This window comes from Salvia hispanica, chromosome 2 (genome assembly GCF_029641045.1).
Source record: "Salvia hispanica isolate PSC_SH4W2 chromosome 2, Shi_PSC_v1, whole genome shotgun sequence".
Classification (NCBI taxonomy): domain Eukaryota; kingdom Viridiplantae; phylum Streptophyta; class Magnoliopsida; order Lamiales; family Lamiaceae; genus Salvia; species Salvia hispanica.
The window spans coordinates 19,821,906-19,846,059 of NC_142693.1; the positions used below are offsets into that span (position 1 = coordinate 19,821,906).

A 24,154-nucleotide genomic window follows, 5' to 3' on the forward strand; every position below is an offset into this window, starting at 1 on the left:
CCTTAGTAAATGCATTTATAGGAAACAGATCATTTCAAAACTACTACCTTATAATTAAAATTCGAAAACTTATCGATTGACAGCCACAAGAGTATCAGTTCACAGTACAAAATACATTAATTGCTAACATGATTGAAGAGTTGATTTTCTTGCTTGCTGTATCCTATCAATTTCTAATTACACACTTCCTAGATCCAGTAAATCAACTAGATCACAAGGTCTAGAGACTCACAAGACTGGAAGTCTGGTCGTTGGTACGCAAGCAAACCTTCAAAACCCTCAACCACAGATACTAAACTAGCACAGGGAAGTAGGGATCGATCCCACAGAGATGGACTCGTAAAATACATGCGTAGAGAATTGGAAACTATTTTTGGGTTGGCTGCTGCCACGCATATTTTGGGTTGAGGAATTTAACTAAGTGAATTTGGAAATAAAGTATGCTATGCTAACTGCTAGATCTAGGCAAAAAATGAATTATGTATAAGAACTAAATCAAATCAACTACTAGATCTGGGACTTCTACGAACATATCTAGACCAAGGAGATTAAATCAAGTGGGGACCAAACTCTGAAAAAGGTAAGTACGGACAGAATCGAATCTGCAGCCTAACTAACTAAAGCATCAACTGAAAATGACTTCATCTTCTTCAACGAACACAAATAAATGCAGAGATCGAGAAAAACAACTCAGATGTAGATTGGAAACATAATTTTAACGGTAAACGAAACAACGACGGAAATCACACTACTAGACGAAGCAAACCAAGCAGAACAAAATCCCCATAATCTCATGCACAAATTTCACCTCCCCTGTTCAGATCCATACTTCGGATGCTAAATCCACTCCGGATCCAAGCATCAGAACAACAAACCAACCAAACACAACTCCATAGCCATGATTCTCAAATCTATTAAGATATTCAGCAACAAATTCAAGATAGCATCTCAAATAAACACTCCGAAATAGCAAGCATCATAATAATCAACACGAAATCTAACTTCATCAAAGCAAATCAAATGTAAACAGAACGGATAAACTGATTCAGCAACAAAACAACAAGCTCGACTTCCAAACGTGAAGTTCGAGACGGAACAGAGTAGTAAACAGAAATTAAGAGAACAATTGTTTCTTCGCCCTCAAGGGACGGTGGTGCACTGATACGTAATTCACGAAAACGAAAACCACCCCAAATTTCCCATATCCCTAGTGTGTGTGCTAAGAGCGTGACTGTGTGTGGAGTGTAACCGATCTGCCATTCTTGTTGCGCACTCCTTTATTTATAAGCTTCGAGGTGGGGCCCAGCGAGGTATTGATTGACTTGATTGCCCTCAGCTTTTGGCTTCCTTCCTCTAGCTTTTCCTCGTGATTCCGTTCCTGCTCCTCGCTAGATATCCTCCTCCAGCATCTCCTGGATCTAGCGCTACACACACACCTGGCTTAACAAAACTTGTTAGATCCAGCAGAAATGTGATGTTTTTCACTACATAACCAATGCATGAAATTAGCCTTATCAAACTGCTCACACTTAAACCATACTTGTCCTCAAGTATAAAGACAAGAAGAAAAGAAGAATAAGGCGAATTTCAAGCATGGTTATCCCCTTGACCGACTCTACAGACTCTAGACAAAACTCCTACACCTAGACACAACTGAGGCAAAGCTAGACACTAAAACAAAGAGTACATAATCACATAGGATGAAAACATATAAACACATATGCATGAACTGGTTTCAACTTTTAGGCAACCGTCCCCACAAGATTAAGATCAATCCAACAGGCTGCACTCCTCCAAATAGGCCCTTTTCTCCCCTCTACCTAGCCAATCTGTCAGCTCGTCAAGATAGCCTGTTACTTCCCCAATTGTTAGATTCACTCGATCGCTCATTCCTTACCAGGGATGTTAGGACCGATTCTCTCTTAAGTTATTGCCAAACCACTGAAACCTCGGGTTATGAGAATTTCCTCCTTCTATCCTCCGTCACTATCCCCCTTTTTTTTCTTTTTTTTTTTTTTTTTTTTTCTTTCTGGACTTCGTCCAGCTTATACCTCCTTGATTTCCTGGACTTCGTCCAGCTTATACCTCCTTGATTTCCTGGACTTCGTCCAGCTTATACCTCCTTGATTTTTTTCTCTCTTTTTATTTCCTCCTCTGGACTTCGTCCAGCTTATACCTCCAGATTTTATGATTATATATTTTCTCCTTTCCCCCTTTTTTATTTATATTTTTTTTTTTTTCTTCTCTTTTCCTTCAGCATTCAGTGGCAGACTTTTGACATATGTTAGCTCTAAGTGTTATCACAGGCTTATAACTCACCTCTAGAGTAGGGCTTCACAACTGAGCAAGTAAAGGCATTTACTATCGTTCTCGCTTCATTCAGATTGGTTCGGCTTACTAAAGAATCAGGCTTCTAAGTTGGAATACCTCCTATTTTCAATTGCTCTCCCTAAGGGAATCTGCCGTATTATATCCACTAGTTCATGCGACACACCCCTAGACCTACGACTCCTCAAAGCATAATAACACTGCATTGATTCCTCTCCCCCTCCCACTTCACTCAAGCTTGTCCTCAAGCCATCGTCGTGAAGGGGGGAAAACAGAGAATTCAATGCAGAATTAAACAACAATTTCACTTCTCACACTTAGACCGAGCAACGGGCTAAGTGGGAGAAGAATAAACCAACAGAAAACATAGAACTTCTCACACTTAGACCAAGCATTGGGCTAAGTGGGAGAAGATAGCATAAAACACAGCAACGCATGGAAATAAAACACAGAAAAAGAAACACAAAAACTAAAATTTACTTGGTCTGGGGAAATTGCTCATTTCTGGGGCTGGCTCCCGCGAGAGCCAGACGGTGGTGGAACACTGGGGCGGTTTGTTTTCACTTTCTTCTTCGCTGGTTGCTCCAGCTCTTCCTTTCCTTCTGCAGCTTGATCGAGTCCTGGTTTCCTCATTAGCATTTTCGTCCTCGGTGGATTTGGAACTTTCTCGGGAATAGTCGGGGTGGTCAACTGCTGGAATGGCTTGATCGAGGGACTGCTGTGGATGATCTTCTGTGCCTCGCCACTTGACCCAGGAGTCGACTTCGACTGGGTCAAGGGAAGCGTCTGATGCAGCCATTTCAACATCCGCGTAGATATCTCCACAGCTTCCGCCACTCTTTCACTTTGTTTGGCACATTTCGTGGCCAAATCTGCTACGTTGCTGCTCAGAACTTTTACTTCTTCCCGACTCCCATTGAGTTCCTTCATCATCTCCTTTTTCATCAGTTGCATTTCCTTTTTCATGTCCTGCACCTCCTTCCTAAGCTCTTCCACCTCTTCACTTGGCATGGCCTCCTCAGCTTCCTCCGGCTCCTGTAATTGCAGCTTCCTTTCTTCTTCACATACCACAGACTTCATATTCATTTCCTTAATGGCCCAGTATGCCTTGTGCTCCACTTCCACGGGTAAGTGACACATTTTCCCAAACACCAACCTATAAGGTGACATCCCGATTGGTGTCTTGTAAGCAGTTCTATACGCCCACAAAGCATCGTCAAGGCGTTTACTCCAATCCTTCCTTGTGGTGTTAACTGATTTTTCCAAAATACTCTTTATCTCCCTATTAGAGACTTCAGCTTGCCCATTCGATTGGGGGTGATATGGTGTAGACAATCTATGATGCACGCCGTATTTCCTCATGAGCGCTTCTATAGTGCGGTTGCAGAAGTGTGTTCCTTGATCTGAGATAATCGCTCTAGGAACTCCATATCTGCTGAAAATGTTTGACTTCAGAAACTTGGCCACCTCTTTAGACTCACAAGTGGGCGTAGCCTTCGCCTCTATCCATTTGGAAACGTAGTCTACAGCGACCAATATGTAAGCATTTCCGTACGACGACGGAAATGGGCCCATAAAATCCATCCCCCAAACATCGAAAATTTCGCAGATCACTATGGGCACTTGGGGCATCTCATCTCGTCTCGAGATTCCCCCTGTCTGTTGACACCTTTCGCAGCATTGACAGTATTCAAAGGCATCCTTGTTCAATGTAGGCCAGTAGAATCCACTGTCTAGAACTTTCCTTGCGGTTCTCCTTGGTCCGGAATGCCCTCCACACGCCAAGGAGTGACAATGATGGAGTACATCTCTTTGTTCCCATTCAGGAATGCAACGTCGAATTATCTGATCTGCACACATCTTCCAAAGATAAGGATCATCCCAGAAGTAATATTTGGCTTCGCTTTTAAGCTTCATCTTCTGGGCCCGGGAGGCTTCCTCTGAACTTGGCACCTCTCCCGTGACCAAGTAATTTGCCAGGTCTGCGTACCATGGTTCTGCGTTACGTACGCGCTTTCCTCGATCAGATTCTCCTGGACCGGTTAAAACTAAGACAGATTCCCAGCTTATCGGTCTAGGTGGTTCGTCCATATAGTACAAATGCTCTTCGGGAAAAACATCGGGAATAGCCTCGTCCGTATCTCCTTGATGAATTCTACTCAAGTGGTCAGCCACTCGATTCTCTGTTCCTCTTTTGTCTCTTACTTCCCAATCAAACTCCTTTGACCCAAGAAGATAAGGGCGGAATTTTTCGAACGAGTAGACGACAGCCAACATTTCCTTCTCCGTAGTATCGTAATTCTTCTGAGCTTGATTTAGTGTCTTGGACGCATAGAAAATTACGTAGTTTTTCCCATCTATCTTCTGCCCTAGGACGGCTCCCACAGCGAAATCGCTCGCGTCGCACATTATCTCAAAAGGGTGATTCCAGTCCGGTGCCCTGATAATTGGTGCGGACACTAGTCTCTCCTTGAGCAATTGAAATGCCCTCTTGCATCCCTCATCAAACTCGAACTCCACATCGTTGTGCAGCAAATGAGTGAGTGGTTGCGCAATTTTTGCAAAGTCCTTGATAAACCTTCGATAAAACCCTGCGTGACCGAGGAATCCTCTAACTTCCTTTTGATTTGTAGGGTAAGGTAGCTTTGCAATCACTTCCACCTTTGCCTTGTCCACTTGTATTCCTCTTTCAGAGACCACATGACCTAAAACAATCCCCTCAGTTACCATGAAGTGACATTTTTCAAAATTCAGAACTAGATGTTTCTCTTGACATCTTTGCAGCACTAGGTCAAGGCTGGCTAAACAAGTGTCAAATGAGCCTCCATATACAGTGAAATCATCCATGAATATCTCGATGCACACCTCTAGTAGATCCGAAAAAATACTCATCATACAACGTTGGAATGTCCCTGGTGCATTACATAGACCAAATGGCATCCTTCGGTAGGCATAAGTTCCAAAAGGGCATGTAAATGTGGTCTTTTCCTGGTCCTCTGGGTTCACGAAAATCTGGAAATAACCGCTATATCCGTCGAGGAAACAGAAATACTGTTTGCCAGCCAGCCTCTCTAGCATCTGGTCAATGAATGGTAAAGGAAAATGATCCTTTTTGGTGGCTTCATTTAGTTTCCTATAGTCGATGCACATCCTCCATCCAGTGACCAGTCGAGTAGGCACCAACTCGTTCTTGTCATTCTTCACCACTTGTATTCCAGATTTCTTCGGTACCATGTGAACCGGACTGACCCACTCGCTATCTGGAATAGAGTATATGATTCCAAGGGACAGTAGTTTCAGAACTTCCTTGAGCACTTCCTCCCTCATGTTTGGATTCAGTTTCCTTTGTGGATCACGCCGAGCCTTTGCCCCTTCCTCTAGTCTGATGTGGTGCATGCAAAGATCAGGGCTAATTCCAACTAGGTCAGAAAGTGTCCACCCTATGGCCTTCTTGTTCCTCCTTATTACTTCCAGCAGCGCACTCTCTTGGTCTTCAGTCAAGCGGCTGTTAATTATCACTGGACAAGTTTCTCCTTCCTCCAGGTATGCATACTTTAAATTTTCAGGCAAAGTTTTCAACTCCTTCTTCGGTGTGATGGCTTCCTGAGGTAAAGGGTTCTCCGCCTTACTTCTTGGCGCCATTTCCTCTAGATTCGCTCCCTCGTCTGGGCTCTTCTCCTGAACAGATCTGGCTGATTGGAATGATAGTGGCTGGTGGCAGAATGCCATGATCGCTTCATTGATCTGATCATCTGTCAAGTCCTGTGTGAAAAAAGTTTCACACCATCCTGTCACCTCCTTTTCTACAGTCTGGCTCAGCTCCGAATTGTCAAACTGTTCCTGCATTAGTTCAGTCTCAAGATATTCTTGGACTAGGGGGTTAATTACATCTACAACATGCAAGTTTTCAACATCAAGCGGTTTTTTCATAGCTTCTTCAATGTTGAAGGTGTATTTCTCCCCATGATAGTCCAGGCATATGGTTCCATCAAACACATCAATAACAGTCTTCGCGGTGCGAAGGAAGGGTCTCCCCAGTAACACCCCACTAGACTCAGCAGATTCATTACCCCTCATTTTTATCACATGAAAATCAGCTGGGTATAGGAAATCATGCACTCTGACTATGACATTTTCCAATACTCCCTCAGGCGATATGCATGTTCTATCGGCCAACTGAATCACTACTTTAGTATCGACCAAACTGACTCCCACCAATTTTTTATATATTGACAGCGGTAGGACATTTATCGAAGCACCTAGATCACACATGGCATGCTCAATTTTAATATCACCTATAGAAATAGGAAGAGTGAACATACCTGGATCTGTACACTTTGACGGCATCCTCCTCTTTTGTATCACGGCGGATACATTTTCTCCTATAACAATCTTCCCATCAGGTTTGGTTTTTCCTGCTATGAATTCCTTGATGAACTTGCTGAAGGTGGGTATTTTCAGAGCCTGCAAAAAGGGTAGGTTAATCTCCAGCTTACTAAATATTTCCACAAGGTCCTCAGTATCATCTTTCTTTTTCTTGGCTTCTCCTCGATATGGGAATGGTTTGGGTCGCTTTACTGCATTCGTGGAACTCCCTGCTGGGGCTGCACCTGTCTCCCTGCTTCCCTCTTTAAGTTCCAACTCAGGTTCTGGATCAAGGAAAAATGGGTCACTTAGTCGAGGCATAGATCCCCTTAAATCTCCCTCCTGGAGGTCATCCTGTATAGGAATTTCTCTGAGTCCAGGATCATCTCCTCGAGACTTCTGATTCCCCTTTTCTCCGTTCATCTGTGAGGGTGTCTCCTCGTTTATCACTTGCTTCGGTCCTTCATAGCCTTTCCCCGATCTCAAGGTAATTTGACTAATATTTGCTCGGTCTGGTGGTTTGACAGTGGCAGGCAATTTCCCTTCATTTCCCCGCATTTCGTTCAGCGACGTGGCCAACTGGGACATCTGCTTTGCCAACATGTCCATGGCAGACTTCTGCTCCTGCTGGGCATCTTGAATTTTGTGCACCACGTCATTATTAGCCTGCATGTTATTCTGCATGTGTTGTTGGAAATTTACCAGGTCATGCACCATGTCATCAAGATTCCGCTGTGGTCGGAAACCTTGAATTGAACTGGGATTAAATCCTTGATTTTGATTGGTTCCAACCACCTGGTTCTGGCGAAAATTTCCCTGACCTCCTTGATTATTGTTGTACTGGGTTGCTGGACCTGGGTGACTCTGTTGGAAATTTTGATTGTTTCCTGAATTGTTCCTCTGATGCGGTGGCACATAAGAATTCCCTTGGTTGCTCTGGTTCCTGTTGTTCCAGTTATGCTGATCCCCTTGGTTACGGAAATTCCAGTTGTTCAGCCCCTCTTGCTGCTTCCCTGCCCAGTTAGAATTATGCTGTGGTCCTTCCTGATTCCGGCTGGGCCATGTCTGCTGGTTCTCCGCTGGACCTGGGTGTTGTGACTGTGGTTGTTGGTTCCCTTCAGCCCATCTGAAACAAGGATTGTCCCTCCATGGTGCCTCCTTAATCTTCCACTGGTTCCAGTTGGTATTTTGATTACTTTGATTCCAATTCCCCATTGCATTCACTTGAGCTTGGAAATCTCCATCGAGTGAGGGATTATTGTAAAATTGAAGCTGATGTTCCTCTTGACCTGGGTTTTTTTCCTTATCAGTCGACCCAGGGGTATTTTTCTTTTCAATGGCATTTAGCAGTGCCTTCTCCAGTCGATCTATTCTGTCTCTAACCTCTTCTCCTTCTCGTTCCTTAACTGTGTTCGCGGAGCTTCTCCTCATGATAGCACGCGGGCAGTCATACGCCTTCTTCGCGTCGATTAATCTTCCCAGAATCTCGCGTGCCTCGCTTGCCTTATTCTTGGTGAAATTCCCCCCGCTCGAGGAATTCATTAAGTCCTTGGACTCAGGATTTGCCCCTTCGTAGAATAGATAAAATGTTTCAGCCTCCGTCATCCTGTGATTTGGGCAAGCGTCAAGCAGGCCTTTAAACCGAGACCAATATTGGCTTAAAGATTCATCGTAGTCCTGCTTACACTCTTGAATTTCTTTTTTCAAAGCGTTTGTCTTATTGGACGGAAAGAAATAGTCCAGGAACTCCAATTTGAAATCCCTCCATGTGGTGATCGAGTCAGGTGGAAGCCTCAGCAACCAAGTGTTTGCCTCTCCTTTCAATGCAAATGGAATCGCTCGCAGGCGATAGTCCTCCTCGGTAGTTTCGTTAGGCCTTTTCTGGATGCTACATAGCTTACTAAACTCGTTCAAAAACTCATAAGGACACTCATTCCTCCGTCCAGAGAATGTAGGTAAAACGCCCAGCACATTCGTCTTGATCTCAATAGACCGCTGACGTTGATTTGACACTATGGCATGAGCTGGCTCTCCGTCGAGATGTGCAGTTAGCGAACCAATCTCTGGGTCTAGGTCCACTAAGTTTGCCATTACAGACTCCTCTTCCTCCCTTTCCGAATGCTCAGTTTCTGACGACGACCGTGAATCCTCTTTCCCCGATGAATTCCACTCTTCTTCACTCCCTGATTCAAACGGAAATGGATCTACAGTTGACAACCCCGATCTGGTAGTTATGGCGGATGTTGATTCCTTAACTTGCCACTTCAACTGCACGTTCCTTGACCAAGATGGGTTGCTCCAGATTCCTGACCTTGAGCCCTTGCTCATAAACTGCCAAAAGCGAAATTCAAAAGATTAAAACTATTTACACCAAATCTCTAAACACATAAACAAACTACGCCATCCATCCCCGGCAACGGCGCCATTTGAAGAGTTGATTTTCTTGCTTGCTGTATCCTATCAATTTCTAATTACACACTTCCTAGATCCAGTAAATCAACTAGATCACAAGGTCTAGAGACTCACAAGACTGGAAGTCTGGTCGTTGGTACGCAAGCAAACCTTCAAAACCCTCAACCACAGATACTAAACTAGCACAGGGAAGTAGGGATCGATCCCACAGAGATGGACTCGTAAAATACATGCGTAGAGAATTGGAAACTATTTTTGGGTTGGCTGCTGCCACGCATATTTTGGGTTGAGGAATTTAACTAAGTGAATTTGGAAATAAAGTATGCTATGCTAACTGCTAGATCTAGGCAAAAAATGAATTATGTATAAGAACTAAATCAAATCAACTACTAGATCTGGGACTTCTACGAACATATCTAGACCAAGGAGATTAAATCAAGTGGGGACCAAACTCTGAAAAAGGTAAGTACGGACAGAATCGAATCTGCAGCCTAACTAACTAAAGCATCAACTGAAAATGACTTCATCTTCTTCAACGAACACAAATAAATGCAGAGATCGAGAAAAACAACTCAGATGTAGATTGGAAACATAATTTTAACGGTAAACGAAACAACGACGGAAATCACACTACTAGACGAAGCAAACCAAGCAGAACAAAATCCCCATAATCTCATGCACAAATTTCACCTCCCCTGTTCAGATCCATACTTCGGATGCTAAATCCACTCCGGATCCAAGCATCAGAACAACAAACCAACCAAACACAACTCCATAGCCATGATTCTCAAATCTATTAAGATATTCAGCAACAAATTCAAGATAGCATCTCAAATAAACACTCCGAAATAGCAAGCATCATAATAATCAACACGAAATCTAACTTCATCAAAGCAAATCAAATGTAAACAGAACGGATAAACTGATTCAGCAACAAAACAACAAGCTCGACTTCCAAACGTGAAGTTCGAGACGGAACAGAGTAGTAAACAGAAATTAAGAGAACAATTGTTTCTTCGCCCTCAAGGGACGGTGGTGCACTGATACGTAATTCACGAAAACGAAAACCACCCCAAATTTCCCATATCCCTAGTGTGTGTGCTAAGAGCGTGACTGTGTGTGGAGTGTAACCGATCTGCCATTCTTGTTGCGCACTCCTTTATTTATAAGCTTCGAGGTGGGGCCCAGCGAGGTATTGATTGACTTGATTGCCCTCAGCTTTTGGCTTCCTTCCTCTAGCTTTTCCTCGTGATTCCGTTCCTGCTCCTCGCTAGATATCCTCCTCCAGCATCTCCTGGATCTAGCGCTACACACACACCTGGCTTAACAAAACTTGTTAGATCCAGCAGAAATGTGATGTTTTTCACTACATAACCAATGCATGAAATTAGCCTTATCAATGATCTATATCACTAACTGATAAATTCTCATTTTAAAATAGTTCTCGACCGAAAACACTACTTGCCTATATATATTGATCACAATTCATAACAATCTTCAATCAAACAAATCAAAATATTAGAAGCATAGAGTTCAATATGGGGCTCAAGTTGTTAATTGTGGTAGCTCTCACTTCCATATTCATTTCCTTTCCCACCATCTTTTGCCTGACTCCACCACCACCTCGACGATCGCCTCCACCACCTCCACCCTCTCCACCACCTCCGTCTCCGCCTCCACCCATATCTCGTTTTTGCAAATTATATCCAAGACTATGTTCACCACCACCACCACCCTCGCCTCCACCTCCACCCCCTCCCTCACCCCCACCACCCGCATATATTTGCCTAAAATATCCAAAATTATGTTTAACACCATCACCCCCTCCACCACCACCACCATCACCCCCTCCACCCTCATATATTTGCCTAAAATATCCAAAATTATGTTCAACACCATCACCCCCTCCACCACCACCACCATCACCCCCTCCTCCACCACCACCACCACCTCCACCACCACCATATATTTGCCAAAAATTTCCAAAATTATGTTCACCACCACGTTCCAAATAAATTACAAAAAAAAGTGTCACCACCAATAAATATTCGCTTATACTTACATCCCTCACTCCTTTATTATACTACCATCATTACCTAAATGAACTACCACCTTAAGAATAACTAAAATAGCAATTAAAATTGTGTGTATATGTTTGGCTAGATTTTGCCTAATGTATGGCAGCTCTAGCTATAGAGAATTAGCATCTACTACTATACTTTAAGATCATGTTTGTAATATGTATATGTTCTTAATGTTATGTACTATATTATAAATAAATTGTTATATGTGGATACTTGCGTGTGATTTATCTCCATCTAATTAACCCCGTTACTTAATCTAGGTGTAGTGATTATACTTGGTTTTTTCTGGTGAAGTTATTTAGATAAGAGTAATATAATCTTTTTTTCTCTTCAATTATGGATTGGTATAAAATTACGTACGAAGTATTTATGTATTTTTTTATGTTCTACTTCCTCCGTTCCGCATTAACGGAGGCGTTTCTTTTCGACACACGATCGATTTAAGAAATATTATGTTAAGTGAGTTAAATAAATGAAGAATAAAGTAGGAAATGAAAAAGGTGGAGAGATGAAGGGAAAACAAAATAAAAGGAAATAAAGTAAGTGAGAAGAATTGTGTTGACTTTTAATAAAAAGGGAAATAATTCTTTGTCAAAATAGCAAAATGACTATATTACTATGAACACGAAGGGAGTATAATAGATATCATATTAATCTTTTTAGATTGTTCAACAAAATTATCACATTTACTTTTATGAAAAGAAATCTCTTTCACATAAATATATAAAAACATATTTTCTCTCACTATATAAAACAAAAATTAACATCTCCTAAAATATCACTAGAGGTCCTTCAATTTAAATTGAATATCGTTTTAATTATTTTTTCATTTTCCAGACATATTTTTGCCCCAAAATACCCTGAAGCCCTAAAAGGCATTTTAATCTATCTTTCTCTCTTTTCTTCACCATATCTGCCTTCTCTTTTTCCCTCTTCACCATTTCTTCTTTCTCTTATTGATTGATAAAATAATCATTTTAATTTATTAATCAAATACTACTATTTAAAAAAATCTGATAATATCTTAAAAGGGAAAAAATATTTTTCTATTTTTATTTGGAAATTTTAGATTTTTTAGAGCGGGAGAGATTCGGGTTCAAGACTTCATTTTTTTCAAACACTAAAAATTCCTCTTTCAAAATCAGCCGAATTTGTTCATTCTTCGAAGTGAGAAAAAATCGCTGCATGAAATTAACAACACAGACAGTAAGTAATGCGATTAACGCATCAATGTCGAATAGGATTTTCGTCAATTTCATCGCGAGATTCATTGCTTCTTAACCGATTTCTCCATTCAGCCGAAAAATCGCACAATTTTCCTTACACAGAGGAGGTTTTGGCTTCCCACATCGCGCCGCTTCTAGAGCAGAAGAATCCCTCTCAATCCCCCTCCGTTCTTCAACAAATTCACGCCCAATTCACAGTTAATGGACTCCTCAACAAGGGAATTTTGGGGACGAGGATTTTGGGCGTTTACATCTCGCGCAGCAGCTATTCCGACGCCAAGAAGCTTTTCTGGCAGCTCAATCTGCGGTATGCTTCCCCTTGGAATTGGATGATTCGAGGGTTTACGCAGATGGGGCGTTTCGATTTGGGGGTTTTGCTCTATTTCAAGATGCTTAGCAACGGCACCGATCCTGATAAATACACTTTCCCTTATTTAATCAAAGCTTGCAGCGGACTGCGCGCTGTTGGTTTGGTGAAATTTGTGCATCGGATGGTGAAAGATTTGGGTTTTGAGGTGGATGTGTATGTGGGCAGTGCTTTGGTTGGTTTTTATGCGGAAAATGATTGTTTGGATGATGCGCGGAAGGTGTTTGATAAATTGCCTCAGAGAGATGTGGTGTTGTGGAACGGTATGCTTAACGGTTACTTGAAATTCGAGGGTTTGGAGGGTGAATTGATTGAATTGTTTGGGGAAATGAGGAGGAGTGAAGTTGAGCCTAATGCGGTTACGTATACTTGTATTCTAAAACAATGTAGCTCGAAATCGATGTTGAATTTGGGAGCTCAGCTTCATGGTTTGGTTATTAGGTGTGGCTTCGAGATGCATTCTTCGGTGGCTAACACGTTGGTTGCGTTGTATGCGAAGTGTCGTTGCTTCTCTGAGGCAAGGAGGCTGTTTGATCACGTCGAGCAAGATAATATTGTCGCGTGGAATAGTATGATCGGAGGGTATGTTCAGAACGGGCTCATGGACGAGTCTCTTGATTTGTTTAGTAGATTGATTTGCTCGGATGTAAAGCCGGATTCTGTCACCTTTGCAAGCTTGCTCCCTTTGGTTCCTGAATTAGGGTGTCTGGACTTGGGGAAGGAGATTCACGGCTATATTATTAGAAACGCGGTGTTTCTTGATTTGTTCTTGACAAATGCGCTTATAGATATGTATTTCAAGTGTAAGAGTGCGGATATGGCGCGGAAGGTCTTTGAGCAGAGCTCAGCGATGGACATTGTCATCTGCACTGCGATGATCTCGGGCTTTGCTCTCAATGGGATGAATAGCGATGCTCTGGAAATTTTCCGGTGCTTGGTTGAGAGGAAGATGTCGCCTAATGCTGTCACGTTTGCAAGCACTCTCCCAGCTTGTGCAGGCTCGATGGCCTTAGCGTTAGGGAAAGAGCTGCACGGTAGCATCATTAGGCGAGGGCTTGAAGGAAGATGTTACATTGCAAGCGCGTTGACGGACATGTATGCTAAATGTGGGAGGCTGGATCTTGGCCACCGCGTGTTTGAGAGAACCCTAGAACGCGATTACGTGTGTTGGAACTCGATTATCATGAGTTGTAGCCAGAATGGGAAGCCGGAGATGGCAATGGATATTTTCCGGGAGATGGGATTGGAGGGGGCGAGATACGATTGTGTGAGTATATCAGCAGCGTTATCCGCGTGCGCGAGTTTGTCGTCTCTTTGCCATGGGAAGGAGCTGCACGGCTTCATGATGAGAGGCGGGTTCGAGCTGGATCTCTTTGCTAGTAGCGCTCTGATCGATATGTATGCTAAATGTGGCAACTTGGGGTTGGCGCAGCGCGTTTTTGATGTGATGGAGTCGAGAAACGAGGTTTCTTGGAACAGCATCATAGCTGCTTATGGCAACCATGGCCGTCTGCAGGAATGCCTGGCCCTGTTTGATGCAATGGAGGGCGAGGGGTACGAGCCCGACTCAGTCACGTTTCTAGCAATAATGTCTGCCTGTGGCCACGCGGGGAGGGTCGAGGAAGGGAGGCGCTACTTCAACATGATGGTCGAAAAACGCGGGATCCCTGCGAGGAGGGAGCATTACGCGTGCTTGATTGATATGTTGGGTCGTGCAGGGCGTCTAGGGGAGGCGTTCGAGATGATCGGAGAAATGCCTTTTAGTCCGGATGCGGGTGTTTGGGGAACCCTGCTCGGCGCGTGCAGGATTCACGGGGATGTCGAGCTTGCAGAGGTGGCGTCCAAGCAGCTTTCGCAGCTGGACCCACAGAACTCCGGCTACTACGTGCTGCTGTCGAATCTGCACGCGGATTCCGGGAAATGGGGCCGGGTGGACGAGATTCGGAGCGTTATGAAAGAGAGGGGAGTGCAGAAAATACCTGGGTTTAGTTGGATTGAAGTGAAGAACTGTAACAATGTGTTTGCAGCTGCAGATAAGAATCACCAAGAGGCTTCTCAGATTTACCAGTTGCTTGATCATCTTCTTGTGGAGCTTCAAGATGAAGGCTACGTTCCTCGGCTCGACTCTCCAGTGCCTCCGTTGATCGATGCAGAAGCGTGCTAGTACAAACGTGCGCACGAGAGAGAGACAGAATTGTTTGTTTCGAGCGAGTACAATAGGAAACGAGTCGAATTGAGACGAACATTTGAGTTCGTTTTGCATTTAAAGATCGTGTTTGAGTTTGTTTCGTCTCGTAAATTTAAGTTGAGCTCGAACCGTCTTGTAAGAGCATCCGCAGCTCCGTGCAGTGAGCACGCTCTAAATTTATTGCAAGAATCTTAAATATATTATAATCTCAACTAAATCAAGAACCATATTTTAACATCATATATCACCAAAATGTAACAACCCTTAAAAAAATATTTTCATTTACTCTACCAAAACAATATTCTTGAAACATTTTTCTGTGCTTACTGAGATGGTAAGCACAGATCAAAATTACATCTTCAATCTCCATTTTTGCTCAGAACAACAGCAAGATCTCGAAGCTCCTCGAATGCATGCATTGTTTCAGCATCAAATCCTCCAGCAAACTGCACATACACACATTTTCCATAATCAAAATCTTTTCTTTGCAAAAGAAAAGCCAAGAAAAATTGAAGTTTATGACGAACCTGATGAATCCTGAAGGCAAATCTGACTCCCTGAAGCACCATATAATCCAACGACGAATCCTTCTCCGACGTCCCTTTGAACTGCAGTTCCATTGCCACTCTCTTCATGTACATTTTTGCAAGCTTCACAGAGCCAAACTTTATCTGAAAATGCAATATGATGTCAAATTTTCACTCATTTTGCTAAATGTGCAACTCTTCTTGTTTAAATAAGCTCATATAAAACATAGGAGTAAGCACATTTCTTCCTTTCCCACTCTCTTATATTATTAGTCATAACATAGAAAATCAAAGATCAAATCTTGCTTCGAATTCCCACATGTTTCAAGGTGAATAAGGTACTATGATTGTGTGTGTGTTCAAGAATCCTGAAATATGTAACTTTTCTTGCTTAAATATGCACTTAAATAACATAGCACATTTCTTTCTTTCACACTCTCTAATACTTATAAAAACATAGGAAATTAGAGAGCAAACCTTGCTTAGAATTCCCATATCCAGCATCCAATCTGTGGGGATATGGAACTCCTTGCAGTTCCTCATCAACGAGTCTCTTGTTCGGAGAATACTATGCACGGAGCGTTCCATCCTGTAAAGGGAAAGTCGTTTATGTCAACGAAAATGAGTCACAACTTCAGTACTAAAACAGGAATCTTGAAGTAGCTAAGAGGTGATTCTCACCTCTCGGATAAGGCTGCCATTTTCTTTAACGCGATTTCACATGGCAAGCGCGGCTCGTCCTCGTATGTTGAGATTTCGTGCTCTAACTTCTTGAGGTCTCTGTATCCGAATGCTGCCTCCCTCAGTGTGTCGGCCCTCTTCTCTGGCCACTCGAAATGCTTCAGAACCGCCCTCTCGTCCACCTGTAACACAGTCGAAGTTTATGGATTAGCAAAGGCAAAGAAGGGCTGATTTGAAAGGTGTATGGTGATGGAAAGGGACTTGCAAGGAAACACAGCTCATCATCAAGCCATTTCACGAATGCAACGACGTCTTCAATGTTCTGGTAGACCGCATTGTTCACCTCCCGTATGAGGGAGTTCACAAATTCGCCTTGAGTCTCGACATCCGCCTTGATCTGCTCAAGAGAGAGATGGTTGAGATTTGAGCAAACAAATAGGCTTGAAAATAGGGTATGAATAATGACACTCACCGCTAGCAAATGAGATGATCGGTTCTCAATCTCGCCAATCATGCTGCTACGAACGTTTGCAACGTCCGATGCATCTGCACTGCACGAATTCAAGCAGTCCTTCCTGGACTCCCTCTTCATGAGTGAGTGGTAGAACTCAACCACTTGTGGGGCTCGTTGCACCATCCCTGTTGAGGCCCTAGCCGTTGATTTTGGAGGAGGGGGAGGCGGAGGGGGAGGGGGCGGTGGAAGAGCTGCAGCAGGAGCAACACTCGGAATCGAAGCTTCCTCTTTTAGACCAGCTAAACCACTGCAGGAAGGCCTCGGAGGGGGATTAGGTATCCTTAAGGCCCTCTTTTCGACATCCAATGAAGCCGTCACCCTACAAATTTCTTGACAGTTGTCGAATACAAGAGCCCTATTGCACACTTCCAAATCATACTTCTGAGAAACCAGCACCTCGGCCCTCTTATCCGAATCCTTGGAGCACATAAAGCTATCAGATTGTCGTTTCTTGTTGAGAACAACGTCCTCTTGAGAGCAATGTACCCCACTAATCGAGTGCCTTCTACCCGAAGTCTGCTGATCGTCCCAACCGCAAGCAACGAGATTGTCTTTATACTTAATCTGTTGCAAGTCTTCATCGCTAATAGGCCATTTCTTGAACTTCTTGACAAGATACAGCCTCTTTGTGGCAATCTCATCGGAATCCTCATCAATTTTGAAAGGCGAAAAGCATATAGACTCCCTCCTATTTTCAACAGAACTCGGGCTTGCAGGCTTATTCGAAGCTGTGCCAGAGCAACTGCGAAGTTCGTCTCTCAAACACGAATTCACCCATCTAAGGTAAGCTAGCTCCTCCACTTCATTCATCCTGCTTATTTGAAGTCCTTCCACTTGCTTGCAGAGATCAGCGTTCGCATCCCTAAGCACAGAGGCCTCGGCTTTCACCATCTCAAGAGCGTCACACTACAGACGAACGAACCATGAGACGAGACCAGCAACAGAGAAAGAGCCAAAATAAAAATGCTAGGGAAATACATAGAAACTAACAGAATTCTACAAAAACACAATCATTGAACTCCCAAACTAAATCACTACAACAAAGCTGAATACTAATAGAGATCAATCAATGCAAACAATGGAAAGTAATCAAATCTTAAAGCGAAGAAAATCGAGATCATATACCTCAGAAACTTTAGCAATGTTGGCTAACTGAGACTCCAATGAGGAAATCCTGCCAGAAAGATTCCTCTTTTGAAGCTGCAGCTCCATGTTCAAGCGCCTGAGCTCGACAACCTCAAACTCGATCGAATCATGCTCTTGCCCTACAGCTACAGCCACCTCATCTTTCTTCCCCATCACAGAAGCTAAAGACACCACTTGTCCAGAAAGGTTAGCCTTTTCCTTCTCGAGCAACTCCACTCTCTTCAAAAGGCCATCGACTTCACTCTTCTTCGACTCAAGCTCCTTCGAACTCCTCTTGAACTCAGACAACTCAGCCTGCAAGCTCGCCTCCCTATCCTTGGATTCTTGCAGCAGGTTCCTCAAATGATCAATCTCATGAAACAAATCCTCGGACGAGCCAATCGACTTGGTCTTGCTGTGGCTAAGAACAGCCTGTGGATGAACCTGCTTGGCATTGATCGAGCAGGAGAGGTCAGCAATGAGGGACCTCTTTATCCTTGAATTGGGAGCCGCGGTGTGAGTCTTCGGGTTGGAGGCGTCCGAGGCATTGAGGGGCGGCTTCTTCACCTGAGCCGAGGCGTGCAGCACTCGGGTTTTAGTCTTCTTGTCTGCAGCTGAGAATCCCTTCACTATCTGAGAGCCCCACGAGGACTTCATCCTCGAAAAATTGCTGTTTCCTTTCGCATTTCCGCGGTTTTGATCCTTTGGAGCCTCGTTTTGATCAGCAAATCTCGATGCCTTCACTCTGTTCTCAGATGGGATTTCTTCTCTCATCTCAAAACAACCTTAAAACGGATAAAACCCTCAATTTGCTCAAAACCCTCGAAACCCTCAAAAACCTAAGACGAATTCAACAATGGAATTCAAGAATCATGAAAGAAGGGAGCCGAAAGATTGATTCTTTTCTAAATCAAGCTAAGAAATTCATTCAAACTTCAAAAGCTGTGGAGATTTAAAAGAAAATCACAATCTTTCTACCTTTTTCTCATCAAACAGCCTTCAAAAACAATGATATTCAAGAATTTCAAGAATCATAAAGAAGGGAACTGAAAAAATGGAGTCTTTTTTCCACCCAATGGAGAGGGAGAGATTCAAATCAAGCTGAGGATTAATCAAGAAAGCGGGAGGGCTTTAACTCTATATATATAGCTGCAGAGGAATTCTTGAAGTTGACATCTGTATTTAATAATTAATCAATTAATTTAATCAGAGTAATTTAAATTTTGGGCATCGAGGTTTCTGTTTCAGGCTTTGAGTTGAGATATTCTGAAGCTCGAAAGAGTAAAAAGTGGAACAATGTCTCAGCTTTCTTCTTTTTCTTCACCTTTTCTGTCTTCGCCTCAGCTCCCATTTTGAATTTTGAAATTTTGAAATTGCTGCGAATGGCGAGACGCCACGTGGATGCAAACGGTCAAATTTTGAGTGAAGGCTTTACCTTTTTTATTTTGTCAAATGTGAATAAATTTTTTTCTTTTTCTGATGGGATATGTCATTATATTGATGATTTATATATAGAAAAATAATTATACGCATAGAAAACATCATAAATTTATATGAAGTGAAAAATATGGTACTCCTCTTCATATGCGTGGGAAACATCTTAAATTAAAATGAGGGATAAGTGTATTTTGTGTATGGGGTAAAAGACACAAATGTATATGCCTACGAAAAATTTAGTAATGTATATTTTATTATTCGTTTTCGTGTCACGTGTAAGTTGTGTTTGAGTTTGAAAGCAGCAAGTGATATTTGTGTTAGGGCCGAGGATTTCATTAATAGATTAGATTCGGGTTAGATCTTATTGGGTCGAGTCTATATCATATTGACTTGATAAAAATTTAATTTGCACGATTTTCCAAGCCTATCTATCATAACTAGGAAAACGAAATAAAATAGACAAACAACAATACTTCCTTCGTCCCTGAAAATTTATCACTTATTTTCATTTTTGTTTGTCCACAAAAGTTCGTCAATTTTCACTTTTAATATTTTTGGTAGTGGAACACACATTCCACTAACTCATTTCCACTCACATTTTATTATAAAATTAATATATAGAAGTATGACTAACATGCTATTAACTTTTTTTAACTCAATTTTTATTATATTTTTAAAAATTCATGTCTAGTCAAATGATGACAAATTATTAGCCGAACAAGTATAAACTGACTTATTCTCTACTCCATGTAAATTGCTAGTTGATTTAATATGTCCAAAATCATGCAGTAGTCCATAATTTAATGCGTCTTCGCAACAAGGCACCGCCATCAAATTATCATGTAACTAATCTAATTATGTGGTGTGTTCCCAATGAATCGTCCAAGTTGTGTAGTCTTCATTCTATAGGCAACGTATGCTCAAAAAAAGAGTATTTATTATAATTATAAATTTTGGTCAAAATATAGTATGTAAATTATCACATGTATAAATTTTAATCAAACAATGGTGTGTCTTGCAGTTTTGAAAATCAGTTATATGAATTATTAATTTCAGTAAATTTTCTCACGTGATTTAATTTGGGTGAAATGTTATCAAATATAACATCCTTAAACATTCAATAGGACATACCTCCATTGAATTTTACAGAATACACCCTCTTTTCCACGAGACTTCTCCTATTTTATCATTTTTATCCATCCAACATAGTTTGTCCCACTTGGAATCTACCAAAGATAGACATTAAATACATCCTTCAATCTCTCAATATGAGACCCTTATTTACTACATACCTCCATTTAATACAAAGTTAAACAATTTTAAAATTTGCACCAGGTCAAACTGGAACAAACTTTGTGGGATGGAGGGAGTATCATTTTTCTCAACACGCTTACCTAATTACTCAACTAAGTCATCAATTTAAAACATGTGTGCATCAAATAAACCATATATAAGTAATTTTTATGACCGGTTTTCAAAGTTGTGGAGTAGACCAAAACTTCATCAAAATTCATGGTTTTTCTGTCCATTTATCTTTAAAAATAAAATTCCAGAAATTACTGGCGGATTTCCAAAAATATGATTTTAGGTATAGATTTCTAGAAGAGCTTGAATCACACATGCACAATTTCCAAATCTGTGTCATTTCCTAGAGTTAAGGTATCTAAACTAATGTCTCCGTCCACCAAGAAATAGTCTACTTTGTGAACAGCGGCACGAGTTCTAATAGAAAATTGATAAATTGAGAGCAAATGATAAAAAATGAGTAAAATAAGAGAAAGATTAGAAAAAATAGATAAAGTATGAGAGAGATGTGAAAAAATGCATAAATATGAGAGCAAAACTTTATTATTTTTTGTGAATAACCCAAAATAGTAAAATGAGACTATTTTTCAAAGATATAGGGAATAGCATTTCACAACAACATTGAGTTGTAGTGTTTCTACGCAATCTTTCCTGAACCATAATCAGTGGCGGACGCAGAATTACTATACTGGGGGTATCAAACTACTGTAACAATTGTTACATATTTTTGGTGTCAATATAGGCAGAAACAATCCCAATACGAACAATATAATACTACATGCTATATTTATATGAGGCTAAATAATATTGAAGAATATTTTTTTAAAATAAAAATATAACTTTAAAATTAAATTTACTACTATAGTATAATATCTCTGTTCCTTGCTAATTGGGACACTTTTTTGGACACGGATATTAAGCATAGTGTGTTTAGTGAATGATGAATAAAGTAAGAAAGATGAAGAGAGAATAAAGTAAAAGAGATAGAAACTTTTTGGTATAAATAAAAATGATTTAATTATTTTGAAACTTTTAAAATAGAAAAATGACTCCATTAATATAGAATGGAAAGAGTATATTTTGATGAGGCTTAATAATTAAAGTCCACAAAACGCTAACAAACAATGAGAAAAAACTACTTCTACGTGAAAATTAAAATACAAAATTGAAAATCAGCAAACATAAAGAAATGAGAAAATTGAAAAACATAACTGAAAATCCAAACATAGAGAAATGAGAAAGCTGAAAAACATAACAAAATGGAACTATTCTCGGCGCTAGGAATTGAACCCCAGACCTCTGGGATAAATGAGCAACTTATTATCCAACTGGGCTATGTCGAATTATGGTAAGCACTGTATAAATATGTAATATATAGGAACTTTCAAAATTGTTGAGGGTTCCAGTGGACCCCCAGGCCCCTCTGTATGTCGCCACTGACCATAATCTCAATGGCAACGCAACAACGAAACATTAACTTAAAGGAAGGTGTGAATAACTATTAAAAATAAATATAAATAATAGTACTTACTAATAATGTCAAACTGTTCTTGCATTTTGAAATAAAATAAGTTTACAATAAGTAGAAAACAGACCACAATAGTTACATAACTAAAATACTAACTGATGTAATATGTCGAAAATCATGGCATGCACGAGCTAATGCCTCTTCATCACGAGCCACCACGGTCACTTTTTTAAGAGATATAGCATTATCAATTAGGTACAAAGTGAGAGCCAATTCTGATGTTGCACCAGAATATTCTAAGATTTCCAAATACTTTAGAGACAACTCACATCTAGATCCAACATATGTTTTTAACATGTCTTCATTATGAAAGGGTAGCATATGTGGAAACGTCTTCGCAAACGCAAACTATAAACAAGCGCCATATTAATGTAATGACTAATGGATCAACATATATCATATACTCAAATTAATGCGTACCTTTATCACAAGTTTGTCTAATGAATGACATGCTTCAACCAACCGAACCAAACGCAAGAAAACACGTAAAAAATCCGGGCAACTACAACGATCCATTTCCCAACAATCCAATATACAAAGGCTCAACTTAAGATGTTTTACATTTACAAGATTAACCCACAACAACTCTTGATACCACTGCGAATTAAATTCACAAACATTAACATTTGATATATAAACACACACAAAAGAAGGTAAGATAAATTATTACCGTTGTGGAACAAGTATACAAAACTTTAGCTGTGAGGTGCAATATTTGGAGTTGGTCGCGGTTGTAAGATGACATTCCTTTAAGGAGCTCATCAAGCGATTCTAGAGGAAACCTTTTAATATCGAGTTCCGTAAGCTTCGGAGTATTACTAAGTTGCATGGAGCACTTACTGTTTAAGCTACACAACTTCAGAAAAACGAGGCTAATAGCATCATGAATCACAATTGAGTCAACAATCGAGCAAGACAAGTCCACCTTCAGTTTAGAGTGGCCAACAATTAAGACATTTTTCAACTTAATAGGATAATAAAATATCAAGGATTCAAGAGCAATGCAATTAGAGAGCAAAAGCTCAAGGTCCTGATCGGTAATTCTAGAGCCATATAGATACAAATCTTTAAGGCATTCAAATCCATTATTCGTTTTTGGAAGTCTAAGAAATAGGCCCTCTTAATCAATATCATGGTCACCGTGCAAATGAATTATTTCAGCTTTCTTAGATAGGGCAAACTCAACCCACCTCACAAAATTGTGACCTTTGAACATACTCACTCACTCTGAACTCTTTTATACAAGAGCCTCTGTGTGTATTCAAGACATGGTCAACTATTTTTGAGTAAGTTGAAACCGTGTCATCCCACAATTTATATCTAGGGAAACTGAGATGAGTGAGGTATGTATGAAGATGCCGCCATCGTGTTGAAAGTATGCACGTAGAAGTAGCTTCTTGGAGGGTGAGTCGACCGATTATAGATATCAGAATATCACTATGCAAGTTGCTAATTCTATCTTCATTCACCATCTACAATTCACAAATTATAAATCTTCATCAATTAATTGATCAAAAGATCATGCATAAGCAATGTAATCTACAACAAAATGGAAATATCATATACTAATACTTACTTCCATAGCTTTAGTTTATACAATAAATAAATGGATAATCAGTGATACGGCCGAGCAACGGCGGAGCCGACGGCGCTGCGAGAGAGATAGGTTTCAATTCCTATCTATATTTTGGGCCAATTTATAGCGAGTTTAGGCTCAACTTTAGAAATTGTTTGGCTTTAAATCTTGAAATTGGCCTGCGTCTTTATTTCCTAGTGTTGGACTAGTTCACTACTCCAACGTTACACCTTTAGTTTTAATTGAGATCCAACTTAATTAATTCCCTATTTAAGTAGAATCTCAACTAATTATTTTTTTTAAACCTAAAGGTGTGACTAAAACAAACTTAACTTGACACTTATCATAAATCATAAATTTGGTCAAACTGTAATATATAAATTATCATATGTATAAATTTTAATCAAACAATGGTATGTTTTGCAATTTTGAAAATCAATTATATAAATTATTAATTTCAGTATATTTCTCAATTTTCCCACATGATTTAA

At 40.8% G+C, this 24,154-nt stretch overlaps 2 protein-coding genes and 1 pseudogene across 2 annotated transcripts; 1 reads left to right on the forward strand and 2 right to left on the reverse strand.

Moving 5' to 3' along the window:
* Nucleotides 1-12,276: 12,276 nt before the first annotated feature.
* LOC125202107 (Tetratricopeptide repeat (TPR)-like superfamily protein) lies at nt 12,277-15,065 on the forward strand. The gene has a single exon (XM_048100451.2). The coding sequence runs from the start codon at nt 12,403-12,405 to the stop codon at nt 14,944-14,946; it is 2,544 nt and encodes an 847-aa protein (XP_047956408.1). The 5' UTR covers nt 12,277-12,402; the 3' UTR covers nt 14,947-15,065.
* Nucleotides 15,066-15,183: 118 nt separating this feature from the next.
* Nucleotides 15,184-19,088, reverse strand: LOC125202108 (protein CHUP1, chloroplastic-like). Its single transcript, XM_048100452.2, has 7 exons — nt 17,818-19,088; nt 16,651-17,598; nt 16,444-16,575; nt 16,179-16,360; nt 15,975-16,086; nt 15,498-15,641; nt 15,184-15,416 (listed from the first exon to the last, which is right to left on the reverse strand). The coding sequence occupies exons 1-7, from the start codon at nt 18,589-18,591 to the stop codon at nt 15,330-15,332; spliced, it is 2,379 nt and encodes a 792-aa protein (XP_047956409.1). The 5' UTR covers nt 18,592-19,088; the 3' UTR covers nt 15,184-15,329.
* Nucleotides 19,089-22,162: 3,074 nt separating this feature from the next.
* LOC148931763 (uncharacterized) lies at nt 22,163-23,559 on the reverse strand (annotated as a pseudogene).
* Between the last annotated feature and the right edge of the window lie 595 nt (nt 23,560-24,154).